The sequence below is a fragment of the Erpetoichthys calabaricus genome, chromosome 12 (assembly GCF_900747795.2).
Source record: "Erpetoichthys calabaricus chromosome 12, fErpCal1.3, whole genome shotgun sequence".
Taxonomy (NCBI): domain Eukaryota; kingdom Metazoa; phylum Chordata; class Cladistia; order Polypteriformes; family Polypteridae; genus Erpetoichthys; species Erpetoichthys calabaricus.
The window spans coordinates 27,582,436-27,609,278 of NC_041405.2; the positions used below are offsets into that span (position 1 = coordinate 27,582,436).

General features: G+C 36.7%; 1 protein-coding gene across 1 annotated transcript in view; it reads right to left on the minus strand.

Annotated features, from left to right (window-relative positions):
• The window catches only part of sh3bp1 (SH3-domain binding protein 1), a 111,024-nt gene that overhangs the window by 40,506 nt on the left and 43,675 nt on the right, over positions 1-26,843 (minus strand). The window contains exons 4-10 of the mRNA XM_028815260.2: positions 17,805-17,881; positions 17,426-17,537; positions 15,104-15,180; positions 12,408-12,498; positions 8,637-8,705; positions 8,301-8,391; positions 5,297-5,433 (exon numbers count right to left, since the gene is read on the minus strand). Coding sequence (XP_028671093.1) covers positions 5,297-5,433; positions 8,301-8,391; positions 8,637-8,705; positions 12,408-12,498; positions 15,104-15,180; positions 17,426-17,537; positions 17,805-17,881 — 654 coding nt within the window. The remainder of the gene's footprint in view (positions 1-5,296; positions 5,434-8,300; positions 8,392-8,636; positions 8,706-12,407; positions 12,499-15,103; positions 15,181-17,425; positions 17,538-17,804; positions 17,882-26,843) is intronic.

Here is a 26,843-nt window from a genome sequence, read left to right on the forward strand (position 1 = left end):
AAACATTTTGTGTGACAAACATGCAAAAGAATAAGAAATCAGGAAGGGGGCAAATAGTTTTTCACACCACTGTACATAAAAGGACTGGAGCATATCCTGACAGTATGGGGCACAATTCAGGAAGCAGCCTGGTAAGAGCAGGCTTATCATGGTCCACTATATTTTCATAGCATGCTGAATGATGGCATTGGTGATGAATTTTTAGTTAACCTTACATGGCATTATTATATTTCATTTGTTTATCCTTTCACTCTGTGGTAAGAGCCATTTCTGGACAGGGCACACGTTTGTGTAATTCACTTTATTAGAAAATAATTTTGAACCGTTGGTTAATGCACATCATTTTTGAGAGATTTATATTTTATGGTACTTTATATGAATATAAGAAGGAAGGAAACATTTTCAAAGACAAAAATATTTTAGTTCACTGTAGCTTGTCAGTTCTGCTTTACTTAATAAATCCCCAGGGATGTGAGAGACTCATATTTAATAGTGAAAAGGGCAAAATGAATTCACATCAAAATTCATGCTATTCACACAAGAAGGAAGGTGTTTAGTTCTTGTCTGGCAGAGCATTCATGCATTAATTCCGCATGTGTCTGCGTAATTTAGTAATTAGAGACGTCTAGTAAAAACAAAAAGCAAAAAAGAAGAAGTGAACATATCCTCGACTAGGATAAGGTGGTTCCTGGGTAATGGTCATGGAGAGGGTTTTTGGCAGCTGTGAATTACTGTGTACTCTGGAGAAAACACAGTAATGTACAGTGTCTGTCTTTGTATGCAAAATGTCACATTTAAAAAAAAATACATACTCTACTCCTCTGCAGCAATGTGAGCAAGAGGTGTAAAAAGAAGTGATTTTACCATGTGTCGTATGGATTATATCCTTTACAAAGCTGTAGGAAAAAATCAGAAGAGGTCTCCCCTAGACTTTTTCATATACTCAGATATGGGGATGGATATTTGAGGAGTAAACTGCAAAACAATGCTTATATTTTTATATTATGTACATTAAAGAACCAGGTGGCACAGTGGTGCAGTGGGTAGCGCTGCTGCCTCGCAGTTAGGAGACCTGGGTTCGCTTCCCGGTCCTCCCTGCGTGAATCTGAAAAGTCGAGATTCATCAAAATCTCGAAATGAAATTTTTGGAGATTCCAATATTTTCCTTATACTTCGTATACGAGAAAGTCAGGGAGGTATAAAATGTAGAGATTCATCAGAATCTCGACATTGAATCTTTGGCTGATTACAATACTTTCCCTATACCTTGTATACAAGAAAATAAAAAGGGTAAAAAGTGTGAATATGGCTTTAAGTAGCAATATTCCTTTGTCTTCTACACAAAAAAAAGATTTAAAACACCAAAAAAACTGTTTAGTGAGTTTTATTGTTTGCAATTTCAAAACTGCCGGCAAAACGAATTTTAGTGTCAGATTTGCAAAAAATGTATGCAAACTGTCATTTGCTTCTCTCATTCATCACTAATATTGAATTATAAAATGAGTTTGGAAACAGTTAATGCAGCTAATGGTGGTCCAACAATTAATTAAGTATAATGGAGTAATAACTTTTTCTAATAGTTCAGTTCATGTTGAGTAACTTCATTCAAAAAAATTCTCAAACAAAAAACAGAAGTGTTATTTGTTCATTCAAGTGCTATTCACGTAATGTTAACTTTTGGTGGCAGCAACTTTGCAATAGGAAAAGAAATTTAAAAAAATACACTTATCTTTTCATGGCATTAGATATATTTAAAACTGTGATGTACTATGAAATGGTGGCATTGTGGTTAGCAGTGCTGCTTCATAGCTCTAGAGTTTGAATATCAGCCTAGGCACTGTCTGTACAGTATATACAGTAGCTTTCATGTTCTCCTTTTGTCTGGAGGGATTTTTTTCCAGAAGTTTAATCTTTCTTCTTAAATCCTAAATGTGTGTGTTAGCTTAACTGGTAGTGCTAAAAATTGCCCCAGCATTGGTGAGTCCACACTGTTCAGAATTTGCTCCTCCCAATGAACACAATACTAAATAAAAGGCTTCAGATCCCCTCAAACCTGAACCTGAACTGCTTGAGTTATTCTGTAAAATTAATGGAAATACTTAACATACACTCCAAAAAACAGCTTTATCTAGTTCATAGCCACAGGAGAGCTGATAGCAATGTCAGCAGCACTTTGAGCAAGGTACAAGACTGCCCTGTCACTTGCATGGCACAAACAGTTACTTATGGTTCTACTCCATGCTCCAGTCTTGCATCTGGGAGCCCTTGAACCCGACACCGTCGGTAATGTTACCGATGAGCTCAGCAGTGAGGCACAACAATGGAGCAAGGGGATGGTGTCAAAGAAAGTGCCAAGTGCTTTTATTAAAATACAACAAAACAAGTGTCCAAAACAAAGTGCAGTGCTTCACAGTTTCTTGAAATAAATAAATAATCCCAATAAAACAGTTGTAAAGTGGAGGTTAAAAATAATAGAAAAAAACAATCCTTTAAAACAACAAGGTTAAAACAATGCTGAAAGCAGTCCTTTAAAATCACAAAGCCTGGTGTCTTCTTTACATGGCGGCTCCCCTGCTTCTCCCATTTGGGCCCCGCGACATGAGAGTCACCCTACCAGCAGCTGACCATCTCTCTCCGCTCATCTGGTCTGGAGGCTTCCCAATCCCTGGCTTCGGTTCAGCACTCTCCAGACCAAGACTTGGGTTCCCCAAAGGCCAGGACGCTCACACTGGGGAAAGCCATCACCCAAGTCTCCCGACTCCCGCAGTTGGTCATGCCAGGATCAGGGGTTGAGGGTTATCACCACAAGGATCTCTCGCAGCAAACATCAACAACCAGTATGGAAGTAATCCACCTTTGTAAAGGCTGGAGAGAAACTGTAGGAGCAGCCCAAGTCTCCATGAGGGAAACTTACAAAAGCATTAGACTGACAGCTGATGGTGGATCTAGGGAAACAGTTCAAATTCCCAGATACCATCATAGAGACCACCCTTAAGCCTGATATGGTTCTGACGTCAGAGACAACAAAATGAGAGGTCGTTCTGGAATCTCACTGTTCCATGGGAAGACCTGATGGAGGAAGCCTTTGAGAGGAAGAGGGCCGAGCATGAAGAACTTGTAGGCAAAAGTTACAGCATGTTATGGAAGGATCAGTGTGAGCCCATTGAGATTGGACTTAGAAGTGTCGCAGGCCAATCCCTCTAAAGGTCACAAGGAATTGTGGGTCTGCATGACAGGAGAGCCATCATGAAATCACAGATGCCACAAAGAAGACACTGAGATTTCTGTGGATCAAGAGGGAGAATGTGTGAACTATATAAGCTACTTGATCACAAGCCAGGGCCTGATCCCATCAGCCCTGGCTGGGTCACCTGGGAGAGGATGTCTGATGTTGAAACACCTCATGACCCCAGGTAACATATCTGATGATGTACAAGTCGCACTGCAAGTTGTATACAAAATCATAGGTTTACAGGATTACTGTCAGGTGTGTACAGAAAACAGTCAAATGTGCTAAGCAACATCCAACACATCACCACTGTACAGTGCCATTATTAGTGAGAGATGCATGTGGTATAAAAGACACTAAAGCTGCCAGTTCAACTAACATGTAGATCATTGATGATATAGGAGGAAATACAATCTAGATATGTGGGAGAATGTACAAACTGAGAACTCTTGACCTGTGAGGTGGCTGTGCTAACTAAAGGGCCACAATGCCACCCCTGGATGGATGCATATTGTGCAAAATGCATTGAACAGGATGTGCTTTGTACAGCATCAGTCAAAACAGATTGCACTAACTTCTTCACAGACCTAGTAGCCTGGGCTCAAATCCAAGCCAGTGCACTTACCAACATTGTCAAATTTATATTCTGCCAGTGTTAACATGAACTGTTTTTGGAGAATTTGATTTGCGTTCACATCACAAAGGCATGAGTATGAAGTTAAGTAGCAATTGGTGTTGGACTGGTGTCCCATCAGTTTTGGGATCCTGCAGTGCACCTGTTGCTACACTCTATAGCAGGGGTGTCCAGGGGTGTCCTGGTTGGTCGAAGTGGCTGCAGATTTTCATTGTAAGGTTTTCCCTAATCAGTTAGCAGTTTTCACTGCTAATTAACTCCTTTTCCCTTCATTTTAATACCTCTGTGTTTAAGGATTCAGTCCTCTGAATTGATTCATGTCTTCATTAAATGGCAGCCAAATCGAAATGAGATGTGAAACAAGCCAACAGATGACCAGCTAAAGTGAAACGACAAACTCCAGCCAATTTCACATTCCAAACAGTTTCTTAATGAGGCGCCAATTCTTGCTGTTAATTCAAGCCATTATTGAATATCAAGAGTTGTTGCTGCGCTCATTCTGCCACAGCAGACTGTTGATTTTCTGTTTTTTCTAAGACCACCATCAAGATGTTTTGTAGACCTGAGCAGACCAACATGACCGAGACCTTCACCTTTCTTTATTTTTAGGTTAGCTGGTCATGTGGTGGCTTGTTTTGTGTTTCATTCTTGTTTGGCTGCTCACTAAGAAAAAAGAAACAACTAAGGGGTATGAGTCACGTCAATTAAAAAGAATGCAAAACTAGTTAATCAGCAGCAAAAAACGGCTCACTAATTAAGAAGATGGATAGAATGAAAACGTGCAGCTACTGCAGCCCACCAGGACCAGAGATGGACACCCCTTCTTTATAGGCTACTGCAGCCTTGCAATGGAGCAAGTTGGTAAAGAAAATGGATTAATAGTTATAATGTTGTAAATGATTACAAATAAAAGCTTATAACATATGCACTCTCAAACCTGTTTAATCCAATTTACAGTCTCAAACAGCAAAAAATGAAGCAAGACAGAATTTAGTTCTGCACAGGGCAAGTCTATAACAGTATGCTATAATTTTAGGATGCACAGAGTACAGAATGTTGGCAGTCATGGACAGACTGTCAGGTAACTCTGTTGTTAAATATATTATAATATATGTTAAATCATCCGTGCATTTTATGGCAGGATGTTAATGCTGAATAGAGCACTTTTTCAGTACAGTGAACAGGCATTAGGTAGATTATCCATCCATCCATCCATTATCCAACCCGCTATATCCTAACTACAGGGTCACGGGGTAGATTATCTACATGCAATTTGAATTTTTTCTCCAATGCTATTGAGTTTTTGTTTTTGTTTCTTCAGGTGGGATATCTTCCTTCCATATCATATAGATGTGATGTGTTGTCTAAGGTGGCCCAGTGTAGTTGTTGGACTTATTGTAGCACGGCTGAATAGAGAAAATACAGTTCCTCACCTCTTCCTTCATTCCTTTTGTCAGTAGCATTTTGACACATTCTTCAATAGGCAGGGCAATCTTACGAGAGCTCGTCCGCAAGTGTGTTTCTAATGCAACACCATACACGCCCAGAGATGGGCTTTGCAACGGTGAACCTGCAAGGGAAAATAAACGCTGCTAACACCACAAACCAACAAATCAAAAGAGAAATCCTGGTTGCTCGGATTAGCATAACCTAAGGGAGAGTGTGGAGAAAAATCAGGAATTTTTCATTATTCAAGATGGACAATGCAGACTTGATACAGGTTTGTAACATTCTTGGACCTAAAGCACTTTGCCACACTCTGATCTCACATCTAAATTAGGAAATATGATCTCATTTTACAGTGAACCATAGCATTTAAACATTTCACACTAGTCTCTCACATTAAGGATGCACTCTAATGTACAAATATGCACATTTGAAGACTTATTGGGTGGAGACCATTATATTTTTAAAGTTCATATAAAAGCAGATCTTATCCACAATCATTTTTGAAGAGCCTTCAAATTTTCTATAAAGAAATATTTTGCATTTCTTACATCTCACAAAAATGTCATGGTCTGTCCTGGATGCCACCGTGAATTTTCGTTTTTACTCTCTTTGTATTTTACAGTACTTTTTTTCTGGAATTTTGTATTAGTTGTATTTTTACAAATTGTTTTCTAGTTATGTCTTCCATATTTCTAGCTCTATTGTTAGTATCAGTAATTCCCTAGTGTATCTATCCAAATATGTCCTTTCTTGTGAGGCAAGAAGCGATTAGTTCTTTGCCCTCATATGCTGTCATTAGGAATTTATGGAAGTTTCTGGGGGCTATTTAAGACAGTAGGGGAGCTCGTTAGTAAGCACATTGTGATCAGGCCTTCACCCTTGTGGCCTGGCTGGGCACAGTCCAAATGAGAAGCATGGTATCATCCTCCAGTGGAGCCACAACGTGTGAATTGTGGTTTTGGTGGAGGTCGAACACAGGTGCCTTGCCAGACTTTCCCCTAGATGTCGAAACTGATTGTAGGAATGCGGAATACAATGGATATAAACAATGAGATCAAATAGCATTTCATTTTTTAACTGTAGTATTATTTCATATAAGAAGTTTGTCTCTAATGTTAAGATGTTTGTCAAAGACTTTTAATCTATTTATCCATTCTGGGGCCTTTAGATCTACAAAGATACAGGGTGTGGTATGGATTATACCATTTATCTGTATGTTGATTGGTACAGTTTAATGTATTTCTGAATTATTCCCGTGTTATGCAAATTATACTGGCATTAAAAACTGAATACTCTCCCATATTTGTCAATTTTATCATGGAAAACTGGACTGTTCTTTTGCAGAACTCCCTCACCCCTGCTTTCCATTTTGGAAACAGAATGGCATTCTTAACTGTTATTTAAAGAGAATTTCCCCAACCCTAACCTTGAGTTGTCTTTTAAAGGCAAATCCACTTTGACTTAATTTGATTTTCCTTCTTGTTGTATATTTAAAAAATAATAGTCTTTGAATTTAAAGAACATTGTTTTTCTTTTTTTTAATTTCAAGCCAGTGGTTTATGTTTATCCTTTCACTTGAAAGTCAGATTTGTATATTTTGTGTTTTTTGAACTTTTAAAGGCTGAGCCACATTTGGGTCCTGTTGCATGTTGAGTTAGGGGTCTGGTTGCCTGAGACGAGGCCTGTTTGAGGCAGACCAGTGAAAGCCCTTACCTGTTTTTGACCCTTTTCTGAGGCCTATCACCCCCTTTTTTCATATTGTGTCACTATGCTTATGAAAGTTTACTTATAATAATAATAATTCATTACATTTATATAGCGCTTTTCTCAGTACTCAAAGCGCTATGTAAACAAAGTTCAATTTCTCCCTCAATATTGAAAGCCTTTTTTACATGATGATGAATAATGGAAATTGTAATTCTGTTAGTTCTGATCCATTTAAAATGAATGGACTTGTGCTTGAAGCAAAACTAGATGTGGTCAGTTGAGCTGTAGGCACAGAACTTATTCACACATGCTGAATAGTCAAAGACAACTGTGGAATTTCACATGGATTTGATGTCCACAGAAAGCTTTTAGAACGCTATTATTTGCTTCTAACAGACGAATGGTTACACAGAAAAACAACATAAACATAACTAAAGCAATAAATTGTTACAAAACACAAAGGTCAATGAAAAAACTTGTAAGAGAAGAACTAGTGCTGACATTTATAGAGAATTATGATTCAAAGCAGAACAAGGGGCCACATCTTTGGACTTCTCACAAAGAACAGCAATGTAATTCAATCATAATTAATTGTTAGGCCAAAAAGAAGGCATTTGATGAAAAGCAGACATTGCTTAGCAAAGAGCATGATAGTAAAGGTTGATTTTTATTTCTTTTGGATTTCTGGATGATGCCTTCTTCTACAGTCTGAATAAGGTATAACTCTTCCCATATATCATTCAGTAGCAACCACAAAGGTGGATTAGTGTTTTATTTAGAAACAGAAAATTAAATTAATAATGTTGTGGTTTAAGATTGAATGCCTTATCTGTATATCACACTGCCTTTTATCCCCAGCTACTTATGTTTATTAGAAGTGTCCTTTTTGAAAGCTGCAAGACTTGGATACAATTTCATTTGTTAAGTGGCCTGTTGCTAGTCTTGATTGGCACATTTCTAAAATAATCTGTTCCCCATCCTAAATCGTTTCTCTAAAAACTGCATTTTATCTCTTGCTTGTACGAGGGACGTTCAAAAAGATTCTGCACTTTTATATTTCTGTTGGAAACGGTGAAGGCGGGAGGAGTAGTAATTGGGCATTAAAACGTTGGTATGATTCTGGGAAAATTGCATCACAAACGAAGGTGACTATGTAGAAAAGTGATGTCATTTGTTTTTGAAATTCTTAATTAATAGAGTTAAAAAAAATTGCAGAAAATTTTAGAACATCCCTCGTACAGTCAGTTAAACCAATTCCAGTCAATAAAAATATTAATTTACCTGCAAAGCTGTTGTTTTCTTTGACTTCACTAATAATGTCATTTAAGATATGCAACGAATTTTTATGGTAGTTAGCTTGTAGTTCTAAAAGCTGTAGAAAGAAAGAGAATAAGAAGCACATTATATAAAAAAAGCTTGCAGAGTCGTATTCCCTATGACAGACCATAAACATGTACATTTTCAAAAATCAGTCCTCAAACTAGAATTCAGGAAAATAGGCTGTTTTGGATCTCTTTGTTTAAAAAAAATGTTATGTTTCTTATAGAAGTAATATTAATCAGACTGATGTCAAATGCTTTGTTTTATGTTTGCAGTCATTTGAATAGGTCTACTTACGCGCATATAATAATTGGCATAGCTGTCCTCTTTGGTAGCAAAAAGATATAAGTCAGCCGAGTATTGATCCTTATTAAAACAAAAAACAAAGATTACTTATCAAGCAGCTACCAAATGTACCAAAAGTACAGTGCATCTGGAAAGTATTCACAGCGCATCACTTTTTCCTCATTTTGTTATGTTACAGCCTTATTCCAAAATGGATTAAATTCATTTTTTTCCTCAGAATTCTACACACAACATCCCATAACGACAACGTGAAAAAAGTTTACTTGAGATTTTGGCAAATGAAAAAGCACATGTACATAAGTATTCACAGCCTTTGCCATGAAGCTCGAAATTGAGCTCAGGTGCATCCTGTTTCCACTGATCATCCTTGAGATGTTTCTGCAGCTTAATTGAAGTCCACCTGTGGTAAATTCAGTTGACTGGACATGATTTGGAAAGGCACACACCTGTCTATATAAGGTCCCACAGTTGACAGTTCATGTCAGAGCACAAACCAAGCATGAAGTCAAATGAATTGTCTGTAGACCTCCGAGACAGGATTGTCTCGAGGCACATATCTGGGGAAGGTTACAGAAAAAGTTCTGCTGCTTTGAAGATCCCAATGAGCACAGTGGCCTCCATCATCCATAAGAGGAAGAAGTTCGAAACCACCAGGACTCTTCCTAGAGCTGGCCGGCCATGTAAACTGAGCGATCGGGGGAGAAGGGCCTTAGTCAGTGGGGTGACCAAGAACCCGATGGTCACTCTGTCAGAGCTCCAGAGGTCCTCTGTGGAGAGAGGAGAAACTTCCAGAAGGACAACCATCTCTGCAGCAATCCACCAATCAGGCCTGTATGGTAGAGTGGCCAGACGGAAGCCACTCCTTAGTAAAAGGCACATGGCAGCCCGCCTGGAGTTTGCCAAAAGGCACCTGAAGGACTCTTAGATCATGAGAAAGAAAATTCTCTGGTCTGATGAGACAAAGATTGAACTCTTTTGGTGTTAATGCCAGGCGTCACGTTTGGAGGAAACCAGGCACCACTCATCACCAGGCCAATACCATCCCTTCAGTGAAGCATGGTGGTGGCAGCATCATGCTGTGGGGATGTTTTTCAGTGGCAGGAACTGGGAGACTAGTCAGGATAAAGGGAAAGATGACTGCAGCAATGTACGGAGACATCCTGGATGAAAACCTGCTCCAGAGCGCTCTTCACCTCAGACTGGGGCGACGGTTCATCTTTCAGCAGGACAACGACCCTAAGCACACAGCCAAGATATCAAAGGAGTGGCTTCAGGACAACTCTGTGAACGTCCTTGAGTGGCCCAGCCAGAGCCCAGAAATGAATCTGATTGAACATCTCTGGAGAGATCTTAAAATGGCTGTGCACCGACGCTTCCCATCCAACCTGATGGAGCTTGAGAGGTGCTGCAAAGAGGAATTGGCGAAACTGGCCAAGGATAGGTGTGCCAAGCTTGTGGCATCATATTCAAAAAGACTTGAGGCTGTAATTGCTGCCAAAGGTGCATCGACAAAGTATTGAGCAAAGGCTGTGAATACTTATGTACATGGGATTTCTCAGTTTTTTTATTTTTAATAAATTTGCAAAAACCTCAACTAAACTTTTTTCACGTTGCCATTATGGGGTGTTGTTTGTAGAATTCTGAGGAAAAAAAATGAATTTAATCCATTTTGGAATAAGGCTGTAACATAACAAAATGTAGATAAAGTGATGTGCTGTGAATACTTTCCGGATGCACTGTATGTTTCATCAACAACATTTTTCTGTTGCACAGACAACAAGACCTGTGAATTATTACTGAACTATATACTTGAGATGTTTTGCATTTACAAGCAAACGCTATCATGTCATAAAATATAAATAGCATGTTCAACATATGTGAAAAATAGCAGTTGACACAGGAAACACCATTTATTCATCCTTTTTCTAAACAAACGAGTTCCCTTCCAGGGATGTGAAAACCATAGAATCTGAAGTAAGGAGAGAATTGATTCTAAGAAGGGATAATAATTTACACAGCCACACCATTACACACAGTACTTGAAAAAAAGGGGATAACTGAGGGTGTCAAGATAACCAACCATGCCAAGTATTTAGAATGTGGAAGGAAATCAGCACCCGCACTCTCCACCTTGCATTTTTTAACTTGCACTGCATTTTTATCACTCTTTAATTAATATTGTTTTAATCAGTATGCTGCTGCTGGAGTTTATGAATTTCCCCTTAGGGATTAATAAAGTTCTATCTATCTATCTATCTATCTATCTATCTATCTATCTATCTATCTATCTATCTATCTATCTATCTATCTATCTATCTATCTATCTATTACAGAAAAATGACACCTATTCCAGGATAATATGCACATTTAATGTTTTTTATTTGAAAAAGGTAATTAACAGACCAAACTTAATTAGGCATGCTTTGGAATCAAATGTCTTTCATTGATTTTGGGCTTTGTTGTATAAAGCTTAATAAGTGTGAATCTTGGAAGGTAACTTTGCTGTTATTCAAAGAAATGACTCAGGGCTGAGTTAAATTCACTTTGTGGAGCCATAATTAAGGTTTCTATTTAAAATTAGTAGTAGTTAACAAGTGTGGAACCTAGATCTATAAGTTTTTGAACCTCATTTTCTTTTCTTATATGATTTTTCATTCACTTGGTTTGCAGCTTTTAAATCTAAGGTTTTTGAAAACAATACCAAATTTTAAGAGAATGTTTCGAAACAAAAGCTCATAATAACCATCAAGTAGTGTGTTGGTACTGGTTTCATTTTGCCTACAAAAAAAATTGTTCACTTTATTTATGTATCGATTACTGAGAATTAACCAAAAATTACAGTCAAGATCTACCACTCCTACATTTTGTGTGCAATATGATTGATCTACAATATGAAGTACTAGAAGTGTTTACACTTTAAGCAAAATTTATTCTGAAGGTGAGTGAGAATTTTGCATACTTTTTACAATCTTAAAGGCTGGCAAATGCACCAGTGATACTGTAACCTCCAAATATTGTAGGCAACTACAAATCGCCATACACTTTCCAAAACCAACAATAATGCCATTTTGACCTGATGTGAACTGTAATCTGGGGTCTATGAATGCTGTTTCAGCAACCACAAGCAAATCTGGTCTTAATTTTCAACTATGTGACAATGTATAATGTTATTAAAAAGCATGTGTTTTATGTACTCAGATAGTAACATACAGTATAACTGCCTTCTGCAATAATTGCGATATGTCAATATGATTTGTTAAAAAGATGAATAAAAATGTAATCTCTGTCATTGAAGAAAAATAAATACAAATTACAATTGCCCCTATTTTCAACAAATGGTTATGTCTCTGAATGCGTTAGAAGGTACATACTATGTGCACATTTTCACCCATGAATTCTATAAATCCCGTTTCCATTACTAGATCCCAAGGGACCACCATTTGTACCTACAGAATTAGGCTTAAAGTAGCAACCATTGTAGAAAAGATACTAGTCCACTGCAGACAAACACAAACACACTCACACTCACTCACACAAGGTCATTTAATGTGCACTTTTGGATGAAAATGAAAGATAATACCTGGGGGCTGAGGGAGAATGTCTAATTCAGCACCTCATTTAAAAACTTACCACATTTTTCAATTGCTTTTTTTTTTTGGCCAAGCATTTATTTATACTCATAGGCCTACCCATTTATTTTTTCTTAATATCTAAAACAGAACAGTTTCCTTGAAAAGTCAAAGGCAGCTGGCAGATGCTCACTTTACTCTGCTCCACTTTCCGCCAAGCCTCTTCCACTTCTTCCCTTAGGCCATCAAGTTTTGCCTGCGCGCCAGAGTTTGACTGAGCTTGTCTGTTAACAACAGAGAAATAAAGTCAATAAAGACACATTGAAGTAAAAAAGTAATGTAAAGATATGATTGTTTTGGAGAATAATCTTTTTTAATATACTTATTAAAGCTTATAGACGTAGTTGAAACAGGGAGATTGTGGGAAATGTCTAAAGAGATGTACACACAAAAGAACCAAAACATTATGGCCACTCCCATATGAAGTGAATGACGCCAACCAATGGCACATATCAAGGACAGGGACATATTAGACAGAAAGCTGACATTACAGTAGGTCCTCTTAGTTGGCATATTGAATGCAGTAGTGTGGGCAGTTATAAAAACTGGAGTGACCTTTAAAAGAGCCAGATTGTTATGACCAGATGACTGGATCAAAGCATTTCTGAAATGGCAAAGCTTATGGGAGTTCTCACGGTCAGTTGTAATCAGTCCCTGCTGACAGTGGTTCAAGGAGGACAAACATCACAAACTGCCAACAGAGTGTTAGGCAGCCAAAACTTATTGATGCAAGAGGTCAACAAAGGCTGTCCCGTCTGGTACAAACCTAAGGAATAAATTACAGATAAATTGATGATATTAATGGAGTAATGTGTGTCAATGCATAGTGCATTGCTGTAGTTACTGCAGTCCTGCACATCCCCCTTATTCTTAAATATCAGCACCAGTACACTTCTTCTCCACTCCTCAGGCATCCCCTCACTTTCCAAGATTGCATTAAACAATCTGGTTAAAAACTCCACTGCCATCTCTCCTAAACACCTCCATACTTCCATAGGTATGTCATCTGGACCAACGGCCTTTCAGTTCTTCATCCTCTTCATAGCTGTCCTTACTTCCTCCTTGCTAATCTTTGCACTTTCTGATTCACTATCTGCACATCATCCACCCTTGTCCCTTTCTCATTCTCTTCATTCATCAGCCTCTCAAAGTACTCTTTCCATCTTCGCAACACACCCTCCTCACTTGTGAGTACGTTTCCATCTTTATCTTTTATCACCCCAAACTACTGCACATCTTTCCCAGCTCGGTCTCTCTGTCTAGCCAATCGGTACAGGTCCTTTTCTCCCTCCTCAATGTCCAACCTCTCATACAACTCATCATATGCCTTTTCTTTAGCCTTCGCCACCTCTCTCTTCACCTTACGCCTTAACTTCTTGCACTTCTGTCTACTTTCTTCTGGCATGTTGACAGGTAAAGCATTTGTCCATTTCACTTTAAATTGGCTGCAAATTAAACCGTACTAACAAAATGAACAAGACTGCTGTTATTCTAAATTGGACCCATGCACTAAATGGCAAACGTTACCAAAGCCATTCGAACATAAATCCTGACAGTAAGGTGCAGTGGAACAACCAGCATCATATCTTGGTCCGAAGGTTCCTATTTACTGTTGCCTCATGTGGATGGTAGGGTACGTGTGCGTTTTTAACCTGGGATTAGAGTGAAGCTGCACGAGTGATTTGACCTTCTGCTTGTTGAAGCATCTTGAGTATGCACAAGTATGAACCACATTCTATTCCTGATGTTTCCACTTAGTTTTCTTTAACTTTTAATGTTTAGCTTAACATGTCTCTCGTTGTCCATTTTTTTTTTGTTGATATCATGTGAAGTATAATGTTAACCAATGAATAAGCTGTTACGTTGGTGGGGCATGAATGATTTTGATTGGCAGTTCATCAATTTGAATGCTAATCCCTGTCTGAACCATTTCCCTTTTTCGTTCAGTATTGTAAAAGCTTTACAGAAGTGGTTTGTTTAACAATATTTTAATGAAAATATATGTGATTGGGATGTTGTGAGCATATGACTGGATGACTTGACTTATGAATTATGTGACATGAATTTTACATGAGCGTTTTTAATATTGTTTGCCGTTGTTCAGTGTTGGTCACCATAAAATCATATTCTGTCATAAAATTTGTTACGGCCGTACTGCATTAAAGCATAAGATCTTTTTTTTTTTGTGGCCATAACTACATGGGGTAAGTAACATACAGTATATGAAAATGACGTGGAGTATACCTTTAAAGAGGTAACATAAGGACCGAACATAAAAAAAAACCTGTAATTAAGTAAATAAATAGGTTTAGCATTTGTCAAATAATAAACACCATCCTCTACTTCCTTGAATCACTTTTCCCTTCACTGCAATATCACTTTTAGCATGTCCTTAAAATCCCATTGCAGTACATTGCTACAGCTATTTTTATCACAAATTTTAAATATTTTAAAATAGTGCTGCTGCCTCGCAGTTAGGAGACCCGGGTTCGCTTCCCGGGTCCTCCCTGCGTGGAGTTTGCATGTTCTCCCCGTGTCTGCGTGGGTTTCCTCCGGGCGCTACGGTTTCTTCCCACAGTCCAAAGACATGCAGGTTAGGTGGATTGGCGATTCTAAATTGTCCCTAGTGTGTGCTTGGTGTGTGGGTGTGTGTCCTGCGGTGGGTTGGCACCCTGCCCGTGATTGGTTCCTGCCTTGTGCCCTGTGTTGGCTGGGATTGGCTCCAGCAGAACCCCGTGACCCTGTGTTCGGATTCAGCGGGTTGGATAATGGATGGATGGATGTTACACTGAAAACACTTTAAAATTAACAAATAATGAGGTCACTTACCTGTTTTTAGCATTTGTCCAGTCACAGCTGTGTTTGGCAAATAACTTTTTATCCCTCAAAATATCTGGCAAATCTTCCTAAATTAGGAAGAAATAACAATTAAATATCAATTAAATTGTAAATGGTAGATTGTTGTGTCACACTTCATACCCTGAAAGAGTTGTAATCCTGAAGATGGTGTGGTGGATGTGCATCATAAATAAACTTATTTTATAATTTAAACAACAAATCCAGTTGTTAAAAATGTTTTTTTAATACTTCTCTGCTCCATGTCCATCCATTCATGATACTCCATTAATTACATTTTTAGAGTTGCAGGGAGCTGGAGCTTATCCTGATAGTATGTATGGCAAGGTAGTAAACAGCCCTGGATGGGGTTTGAAACTATCACAACGTACACTCATGCACACGGCCAAACTCTCGCATGCTGGGCCAGTTTAGAGTTGCTATTTTTTTTTATATATATTTTTATTTTGTTAATTTTCATTGTAATCATTCCATACAAACAGATCAATTTATAACCCAACAAATATGAAGACTAATCAAACCCCACCCCTGAGAAGGAGAGCTTAGCTAAAGGAAAATTGCTTTAGGCTTTTTAATAAGGCAACATTAAACAAAAGAAGGGGAGAAGTAAATATCTATGTAAATAAGAGATGAAGAAGGGAGTTAAATGCGATAATAGTTATTTCTCTTATTCTAAAATAATATTGACTAAATCCTGCCATGTTTTGAAAAAATGTTGTACAGATCCTCTAACTGAAAATTTGAATTATTCCAATTTCAAATAATATAAAACATCGGTTTCCCACTGACTTATAAGAGGAGAATTAGGATTCTTCCAATTTAACAAAATAAGTCTGCGTGCCAAGAGTGTAGTGAATGCAATCACAGTTTGCTTGTCCATCTCCAATTCAAGTCCATCTGGAAGAACACCAAACACAGCTGTTAATGGGTTAGGAGGGATTGTGATACTAAGGCTGTCTGAGAGGCACTTAAAAATTTTTGTCCAAAATGATATTAGTTTAGTGCAGGCCCAAAACATGTGACCCAGTGAGGCAGGAGCTTGGTTGCAGCGCTCGCAGGTTGGATCCTGCCCTGGAAACATTTTGGACAGTTTTAAGCGAGACAGATGAGCTCGATATATAATTTTTAGTTGAATAATTCTATGCTTTGCGCATATGAAGCTCGAGTGAATCCTATGCTTTGCTACCTTCCACTCCTTTTCTGATATATTGATTAAGAGATCTTCTTCCCAATGTCCTCTTGGATCTTTGAAAGGCAGGGACTCTAATAAGATTTTATATATTGCGGAAATAGTGTTTGTTTCCTCGAAATTGAGCAGAATTTTTTACAGCATTGTGGAGGGTGCAAGGTAGGGGAAATCGGGCAATTTCTGTTTAACAAAATCTCTAATTTGAAGATAGTAAAAGAAATGTGTAGCTGGGAGGTTAAATTTTGAACGTAATTGTTCAAAAGATATAGAGTTGCTATTTAACCTCATAGATTCATCTTGGACATGTGTGGGAAAACCAAAGCAAACTAATGCAGATATGGCAGCAATATACAAATTCCAGACAAAGTGATCTGTGAAACTATCTTTCAAAACAAACTGTAAACAAAGGATCCGTTTTTGCAAAAGATATTTTCTGTGTAGTTCCCCATTTTGATGTTGTTGAAGTTTTCTCTTGATGTTAACCCATAATGTGATATGATCAGGGCCTAGTGTACTAGTGGGAGCGATGCTAAAAATATGTCTAGATAAAATAGGTAGGACTGATATTATAGGCTGATTAACCCTATACAATGTTGAAAAAAAATTAACTTTCAAAGTATAAAGCTATAGTCTGTTCACAGCCTCACACTCATATTAATGTTGTTTGTTATCACAGACTGGATATTAGAGGAGATAGCAGACATAATGAATGAGTGGCTAGCACCCTGTCCTGGGTGGCTTTGTTTTTTGCGTCCAATATTAGTTAAATGGACTCTGGTTCCTCTGACCTTAAAGAGGAATATACACAATTAAGAATTGGACAGATGGATACAAGTAATTGAGGGACAACAATAGAAGAAAAAAGACCCCCCCCCCCCCACACACACACACACACACACACAATTTCCTGAATAGAGATGAGCAAAGCAATTTGTGCAATACTGAATTTGCAACAAAGTTTGATGCTTCACTTTGCAAATCAATTGTGAAAAAAAAAAACACTTTCTGTCTGACTCCCGCAGGCCTTCAATTTATTTTAAACTTCAGTATGAAATGAAGCAAGAATTATTAGTCATTACGAGTTTTTATTTGGTTTTGATTCATACTTCACTTAGCTTGTTCAGAGGCTCCAAAACCTCCTTTTCCATCTGCAGCTCATATTCAGCAAGTTCCTTGGCCAGTTTGTTTTCTATACAGCAGCACATTTCCAGTACTTTCCTGCAAAAAAACAAATAATGACAAAAAAGTGCTGGAAATAAAATCTTAATACTGTAGATAAAATGCCTGATTGTTTTGCAGTATGTAGCAGAATTACTTGCCATCCTCAGGAAAGACTTTCTTCCATGATGGAAAAACTAATAGGGTTTTGGCAGTCAAACTAGAACTTTAAATTTAACAAATGACAAATTGCATAACTCACTTTGACAAACAACCCTGTTAGCACAATTCACTTAACGCAGGTGGTCCATTTATGTAAATACTTGCCTGATGCTGGAGTCTACATCAAAATCTTTGAAGCTCTCCGCCATGCCTGCTGCTAGAGCAGTTAGAGGCAGCTTTTTCTGCAACAGCAAAAAGGGAAAGCTTATTGAATACATTTTCTTAGGCACACTGCAAGTTTAAGTTTTTATTGCTTATATGTAATCATCCATCCAGTTGGTAAGGCATAGAGGTGAAGCCAGTGCATGAAGCATTGGGCCCATTGGAATTGAGGATTATCTGCCAATTGTCCAGGCTTGCTCAACAAGTAAAAAAATTAACACCAAATAATTTAGTTTGTAGTCTTATATTTTCTCTTTGTGCTAACCAGCTTGTTACATCCATAAATACATCCTGGCATATTTTACAACTCAAAGCTGTTTTTCAATATCTCTCTCTCATTTTTTTATTGAATTCATTAAAATCAAATAACATTCCATACAAGCAAGTCAGGTTTTACAATACTAGGTTTGAAAGAAATCAGTCCCCACCCCTGAAAAAGAGAGCTAAGCCAACAGAATAGAACATTAAGAGTAGAAAAAAAATAAAAATTAATTAATTAATTAATTAATTAAAAAGGGGAAGAGAATCAGCTTTCTCAATATAAATGCTTATTCCAAAATGGTATTGATTACATCCTGCTAGATTTGAATAAGTTTTGTACATATCCTCTAAGTGAGAATTTATATTTTTTCCAATTTCACATAATATACATGTATAACATCAGTTACCCACTGACTTAAAAGTGGTGAATTCGGATACTTCCAGTTGAGCAAGATAAGTCTAAGTGTCAATAGTGAAGTAAAGGCAATGACAGTTTGTTTGTCCTTCTCCACCTTAAGCCCATCTGGAAGTACACCAAACACAGCTATTAATGGATTAGGAGGGATTGTCACACCAAGGCTGTCTGATAGGCATTCAAAGATGTTGGTCCAAAATGATGTTAATTTGGTGCAGGCCCAAAACATATGGCCCAATGAGGTTGTAACTTGATTGCAATGTTCGCAGGTTAGATCTTGCCCAGGAAATATTTTGTACAATGTTAAACGAGACAGGTACGCTCAATAAATAATTTTAAGTTGAATAATTGTATGTTTTGCAAATATGGCTGCCTTACACACCTTTTCTGAAATGTTGAGTAAGAGATCCTTTTCTCACTGTACTCTGGGAACTTTGAAAGGGAGGGATTTTAAAAGGTTTTTATATATTGCAGAAATGCTGTCTGAGTTCTCAAGACTGATCGGTATTTTTTCCGGAATAGAGGCCAGTGGGAGGTGAGGGAAAATGGGCAGATTTTGTTTAACAAAGTTTCTAATTTAGAGGTAGTGAAAGAAATGTGTTGCTGGAAAATTACATTTGGAGTGTAATTGTTCGTAGGATGCAAAGTCGTTGTCTATGTACAGATCTCTAAGTGATTTAATCCTGAATGTTTTCCAGACATTAAAAACTGTGTAAGTTTGAGAAAATGGGAAAAGGTGGTTAACGTGCAGTGGTGCCACAGATAAAAGCTTTTCTATCTTGAAGTACTTCCTGGATTAGTTCCACATTCTGAGTGAATGAAGCACAATTAGGTTGTTAGTATATTGGTGATAACTTGTACTTATTGGGGTACAAAGCAAGGAATATAAATAAGTGCTGCAAGATTTTATTTCTATTGTGGACCAAGCCTGTGTATGTTCATTTATTTGTGTCAATTTATATATGTATAAATTTATAAATATTTATATATATGGTTTTTATAGGTTGTATATTTACTGCCCAAGAATCAAACTGAAAGTTAGGTTGAGCCATGCCACCTTCTGCCTTAGGTCTTTGTAGGGTTACCCTTTGGATATGTGGATGTTTTGAATTCCAAATAAATTAGGTTATGATTGGATCTAACTTCTTAAAAAAAATATTTATTGATGTATATTGGAATGTTCTGAAATAGAAAAAAGAAGTTTAGGAAGAATATTCATCATGACAGTGTTAATTCTTCCAGCTAAAGTGAGAGAGGGTAGACCATCTATGCAAGTCTTGGTTAATTTTTCCATGCAGACAGCAAAATTTTGTTGATAAAGATCTTTATGTTTACTTGTGTTGTTTACCCTTAGGTATTTAAACTGATCTGCAATGATAAAAGGGAAGGTGTCCAACCTAATATTGTGTGCTTGAGAGTTCACTGGAAAGAGCACACTTTTATTTAAATTAATTCTGAGACCAGAAACCTTTTGAAATTCTGTTAGTGCTGTTAGGACTGCAGGCACAGTATTTTGTGGATCTGAAATATACAGTACCATATCATCTGCATATAGAGAAATTTTCTGTTCAAGTCCTTCTCTGATAATCCCCTTTATATCATAAGCATTTTGACAGTGAACTGCCAGTGGCTCAATGGCGATTGCAAAAAGCAGTGGTGACAAGGGGCGTCCTTGTCTAGTACCATGTTCTAGTTTAAAGTAGTCTGAAATAATGTTGTTATTACAAACTGAAGCTTCTGGACTAGTATATAGTAGTTTGCACAAATGTTCAGGCCAAACCCAAATTTTTCAATGTAGTGAAAAGGCAGTTCCATTCAACTATATCAAATGCTTTTTCTGCATCCAACGATAATAGTATCTCTGGGGTGTTAGACTGTGTGGGTGAATATATTACATTAAACAGGCTAAGTGTCTGCCTTTAATAAATCCAGTTTGGTGTTGTGATATTGCCAAATGAAGCACTTTCTCAATCTCTTTTAGATAGTACTTTGGAGAGTTTCTTAACATCATTATTCAGAAGTGAGATTGGTCTGTATGATGCACATTGTAATAAGTCCTTATTTTGCTTAAAAAAGACAGTAATTAATGCTTGGCAAAAAGTTTGAGGTATAATTTTATTGTCTCTAGCTTCTATAAATGTTGCTAATAAAAGGGGAACTAACATAATTGAGAATTTTTTATGAAGTGTATCAGGGTAGCCATCAGGGCTTGCTGCTTTCCCACTCTGAAGTGAGTTTATAGCATCTAGTAATTCTGATAGTGCCAGAGGTTTTTCCAGTTCCTCTGCACTGGGAGTCTCTAGTTGTGGTATCTTTCTCTTTTTGCTTATAACCATTGTGCTAATATGAAAGACTTGATGATTAATGCTGTATTCTTTCCACTGACTTTTTCATTTATGTTTATCCATTGACATTTAATTGATTTGATCACTTTCCATGTTTAAGATGCAACTGCAGAAAGTGCATAAAAGGTGATCATATTATTATTAATAATATCTGGGTAAATTGGAAACAATATTCTGATTGCAGCAGTAAAGGGGTAATATAGGCAATCGTTTGCCCCTGACAGCTTTTTTATATTGGAAAAATATTAAGACCTTCAAGCAATAGAATCATGAAATACGAAAGCAACATTCATACTGGTGCTATTCAGCATACTGTATCGAGACATTTTGTGGAAAAAGTGCACTCTGTTTCCCATCATATATATATATATATATATATATATATATATATATATATATATATATATATATATATATATATATATATATATATATATATTGCAAATAGTTAAACTCTATATTTGGGGAAGAGACTTTGGTACTTGTTTATTACAAATTGAAACAATCTGAATCTTGTAATGCAGTAAAACCCCAAACCCCTAACAAAGCCAATTAATTACAGTATCTTGTTATTTTTAAATAGGTTAAAAAGTAAGTTTATACTCAGTATATCTTGATGTTTCTGTTTAGAGTTTGTCTCATCCTCTTTCGCTCCTCTAGTTTGGCTTCTTTTGCTATTATTTCCTTCAAACAATTTCTTTATTTATTTACATTTGTTTAGCTAATACATTTACTTTATTGTATTTCCATGGATTCAAGTTCTATTTTGTTCAAGAAAGGTATGAAAAAAGGACAAATTGTACAAAAATTATATTAAAACTATGATTCAGGAATATAAGTAAATTTATTATTCATTGTTTGATCTTCTCTATCTGTTCTGTTTGTACTTGAAGGCTTACTTATTTGTAGCACCAGACTTCTTGGCCCTGAAAAATGGACTGTTGGTCCAAAACATGCAGGCTTTTCTACTTTATTGGTTGCCTTCTTTACAAGCTCCAAACCTTGGAAACTTTTGAGGCCACTTTTGGCTGTTTTGACGAGTGGCTAGTTCAAGATATAGCATCTTGGGAATAGCTACTGTATTGAAATTGACTTCTTTAATTCACTTCCTTTAACACTGATACAAAGACTTGGAATTTGTCTGTAATTTAAGTACTTTGGACTACTTTCCAATATAACTGACTGTTCATTTAACTGATGCATTTCTTCAAACAATATGAAGAATGTTGTTCAGAAGCCATTATCAGGCAGGGATTTAAATCCTGGTTCTTATGGCTATGAGATCATGGTGCTAACCATTGTTGCAGTCCCTCACCCATGTCACGGGTATTCAAAATTAAGAAGGGAATTGATATGTTAGATTTTAGCTAGTACTTTGAACATAAGTTTTTAACCAATGCTCCTCTATGTCCCGGTGATCTTGGTGAAGTGGATAATATTCCTTGAGCATTTTTTCTTCACCCAGAGAATCCTAGATGTATGGAATATGTTACAAAGTAGTGTGATAGACAGTAGGGCTTTGATGACTTTAAAAACTTGATGCTTTGCAAGAGTGCACTTAATAATGATTGACGAACATCGTTAGGCAAAATAGCCTGTTCTTGCTGTATTTATTTAAATGTTCTAATGTATAACATTACACTGAAATTCTTAAACCAACTTTCTCAATAATGACAGAAATACTAAAATAAATTATTAAAGAAAGAAGTGGTTTGGCAGTTCAGGGGTTACAATCATATGCCCAATATTTGACTTTATACAATCTGCACCTTCTACTTGTTTCTGTGTGTGTCTTACTACTCACAACTAGGATGTGCATGGTAGGGTGGACCCTTCGAGATTGATGGATACCTGCTGTGAATTCCATTTACATTTTGACTTCCTTCAAAAATTTGTGTAGTGTAAAGAAAGAGCAGCAGTAAGGGCCAATAATAAACTGAGGGAAAGGAATTGGAGAAGAAAAGCTGCTTTAATAAATTAAAAATTCTTTTATGTTGTCCTTTAATTAAAATGGACGTTGTTTGGCTTAGTTTGTACCATGAGCAGTTTACATTTTTAATTGGCAAAAGAAAAGATAATAAAGAATTTGAATTACTGCTTAGTAAACATCACACTTGTTAGCTTAAGAGCAAAATGTGTCTTTTACTTCTAAACTTGTTAAACATGTTAGCCTTGTGTCTTCTTGATAAACATCTTTCAAATATTACATGACCATTTTCAGCTTTTTTAAGAGAGTTGTATTGTGTTAGAGAAATGGTAAACTTTATTTCAAATAAATAAGTTACAAAAGAAAATTAAACAATATGACAGCTTGTAATTATAAGTAATATTTTATGTTATGCCATTTGTATTATGGAAAAATATTTTGTACATGCATGTATTAAGGACATTTTACTTATTTTTTAGTATTTTTATAGTCTCTGTACAATAAGCCTACAGATTTTCAATTTGTTAAGAAAAAAAATAACAGTTAACATCTGTGGTCTATGGTTTAATGATAAAAATCAAAGTTAATACTATAATATATGACATAAGGTTTGTCTGCATCTGGTCATGAAGTGTAAAAAAAAATTTTATAGGAGTAAAGAAAAACATTTGAATTGACCGATCAAGTAACATGAAATCGGTGTTCAGTATCGACCTGAAAAAAACTGATCACAGCATCCCCACTCCTCTATTTTTCAGATAAGACACATTCCGCTCTCAAGCTCGATGTGGTAAACAAACCACATAATTAATGCAATTGTAGTGGCGCACAAGCACAGCTCTTGTCGACCCCTCATGATTACTTTTCCCAGGAATAAAATCCTTTTTGCCCAATGAAAGAAGTCCATGAAATAGTCACTGTGGAGTTTAAGGTCACTTCTGGTTCACTTGAAAATTTGCTGTGTCAACTAACTGGAGACTGAGACAAAGTAACAAGTCATTTCTTGATTTGGAACAAAGCAAATAAACAACAAATGTGAAAATGCCTTTTAACATTATGTTAGGGTATTCAGTTTTCTGGATATTAATCTTGATTTTGTTATGGTATATTCTTATTTTCTAGTCCTCCATTCTTTCCCTGATTGCACTCTAATATAGTTACCTTCATGTCCACTGACGACAAAATTGTCAGTCCCTTAATGGTGCCTTCTGTTTCCCAGTTTCCTCTATGCTCAAAACATATTTCTGAATGCATGTACCCTACCAGGTATTGTAGAACAGCACCTTTTCATGGCTGGTTCCTATCTTGTGTCTAATGCTCTTGAAATAGGCCCCATCTCCCTCCAACCCTGACCTAAATTAAATATGTTTCAGAATGATGGTTAATTAATCTTATAAGGGTTATAGTATCCAATAGATATTCGCCATACTGTACGGTGATATAAACAAGCCCTTATTGAAGATCACAAATGTTCAAGCAAGTTATATTTGAACTGTAAACTGATTTACTAGCAACATTCAAGACAACCTACAATGAAGCTTCTCAAACAAACCATGTGAACTGTGATGGCTCCTGAAAAAAGTGACATTTTTTAACCTTGCCTTGAAGCCTTTTAACTGATTTGAAACTTTGAATATTTTTTGATCTGAATCTTTATCTTTTACTTGACTTCTTTGGAATATTAAAGCAACCTTATTTATTAGCATTGGGTGGTAAATATTAGCATGGGCATCAGCCTGGGAAAAGGACATACTGTAATTGTGTAATTTCAACATGACAGTGGAATAATTATATTACCATGTATAATAATACAATAATATTATTGTTATTAATAATAATTGAGAATTATTGATCATTTATGTAATTACTGTTAATTCTAATGCAGAGATAGCTTTATGTTTGGTATGCATACTGCAGAAAGAGAGAAGATCTCCACCATCACCCAGACAAGAGGCCTCTGTAGACTGAAGAAACTATCAACCAGCTATGCATCCTGCCTTTAAGGGACTCCTTCTATCCTTACATAAGAATATTTCCATAAGAGTCTTTTAATATAAATGTCTTATTTTTACTATGGTATACTGTGTTTTATTGCAGTGTAATAGCAAGTTCATATTGTTTGGTCGAGTCAAGGTATGATGTTAAGAACACCTTGTGAGGGTGATTGCCATATTCCAACAAAGGTTTGAATCTGAGGAGAAATGCCTTCAATGGGTAGTGGGCACCTGTTTTTGTAAGTGGCGTAGGATTTGTATGATGTTCAGGTCTGAAGACAACCATTTGGTCACCTTATGCCAAGCTAGTAAGTTTCTTTATTAGATGCAGCTGTCCATTTGTGGGTAAAGCCATACAATATGGGATGCTATAAAGCAGCTATCTAGAAGTCTCAGTTTGCTTAAGGTAGCTGTACACATGGGGTGCTATAAAACATATATATATAGCATTCATACACACTCCAAAGTTAGCTATAACTATGCTGTGTAAGTGAGCCAAAATAATAAGTGACCTTCCATGATAATACACATATGTACTGATATTGAGAGACTTTTAAGTTGCCAGTGACCACAACACCTGAGAGGTGCAAACTCTACAGAGATAAGGCTGGGAGTCAAACCCCGGTGCCTGGAGTTAAAGGAGCAGTACCAACAACTGTCCCACCATTGTGCTTTTCCTTTAGCTAGTTGTGTCAGTTACATCCAAAAACATTATTTTTGAGGAATCTGTGAACATGGTCATCATAGAAAGAGATCGAAAACACCTTACAGTACTAATTCTTATACATTTTAGACCATTTCACAAAGGTTCAAGCAATTTTCTTTGATCCTCAACTAGAGATGATTCTTTTGTTTCATCAATAAAGAATACTTAACCTTAGATAAGAAACGGAGGTGTGTTGAATTGGTTTGTTCTTCTTTATTTTGCCTTATACAATTTCTTGTATTAGGAATTTGTTAGTCTTCGCATACCCCTTTGGGTCAGAGCGCAGGGTCATCCATTGTACAGCGCCCCTGGAGCACTTACAGGTTAAGGGTCTTGCTCAAGGGCCCAGCAGAGTAAGATCTCTTTTGGCAGTGACGGGGATTCGAACCGGCAACCTTCTGGATACCAGCACAGATCCTTAGCTTCAGTAAAAACTGCAAAAAAGGTGTAACTGAGAGGTTCTGCTATATTTTTCTTTCTTTTTGACTCCAGATGTCCATTAATGGAGAAAGTGAGTCATGAAGTAAAAGGAGAGGCTGAAGCATTTTTGGTTATGAGAAGTTTAGAGTCAAAAGCTACACTAGCAGCATTTAGCCTGAATGTGTGGTAACAACAAAGCACAGGGAAGCCCTGAGCAGTTAATTTGCCACATCCTGTGTCTGAGCTTTGACAAAAGTGAAGAAATGAGCAGTGTTTGTGCCTTGGGTACTACTATTCAGAAAATCACGACTCTGCTTTGAAAGTGAAAAGTGGGAAATACATTGAAAATATGTTAACCATCACAGTAATCTTACAGAAAAGAGAAATATTATAGATATTATTATTTACCACTTATACCGTGTACATTTATATCTAGAGTAAAGAACAGATGTTTTTATATCTGTTACAGGAACATATAAACAAAAATGAAATAGTGATTTTTCTAGTTTTTTTACAGCTTGCGTTTATTAATTTGTTGGAATTCAGGTTGTACAAATAAAATATCTGAGCTGTGAAATAAATAGAACTTGAAGAAACATATACATGCAGACACAGGAAGAACCATAAGTCTGTGGTTTAAAGTATATGTAGCAGTTTCAGGTCTGTACCCTGCGATGCACAATACTAACAATGCGAAGGAAGCACAACAAACCTCAAGTTGCAAAAAAATTAAACTGCACACCCACATAGATATATAGTGCCCTACAGAATGTTCAGACCCTTAAAATGATGGCTTCTACATTTCAGATAATCAGACCATGGTGCTCTGGTAGAAAATGAGTACAGTATACGGATTCCTTCACATACATACACCATGCAAGACAGTTTTCTGAATAAAAACTACCAATGGTTAC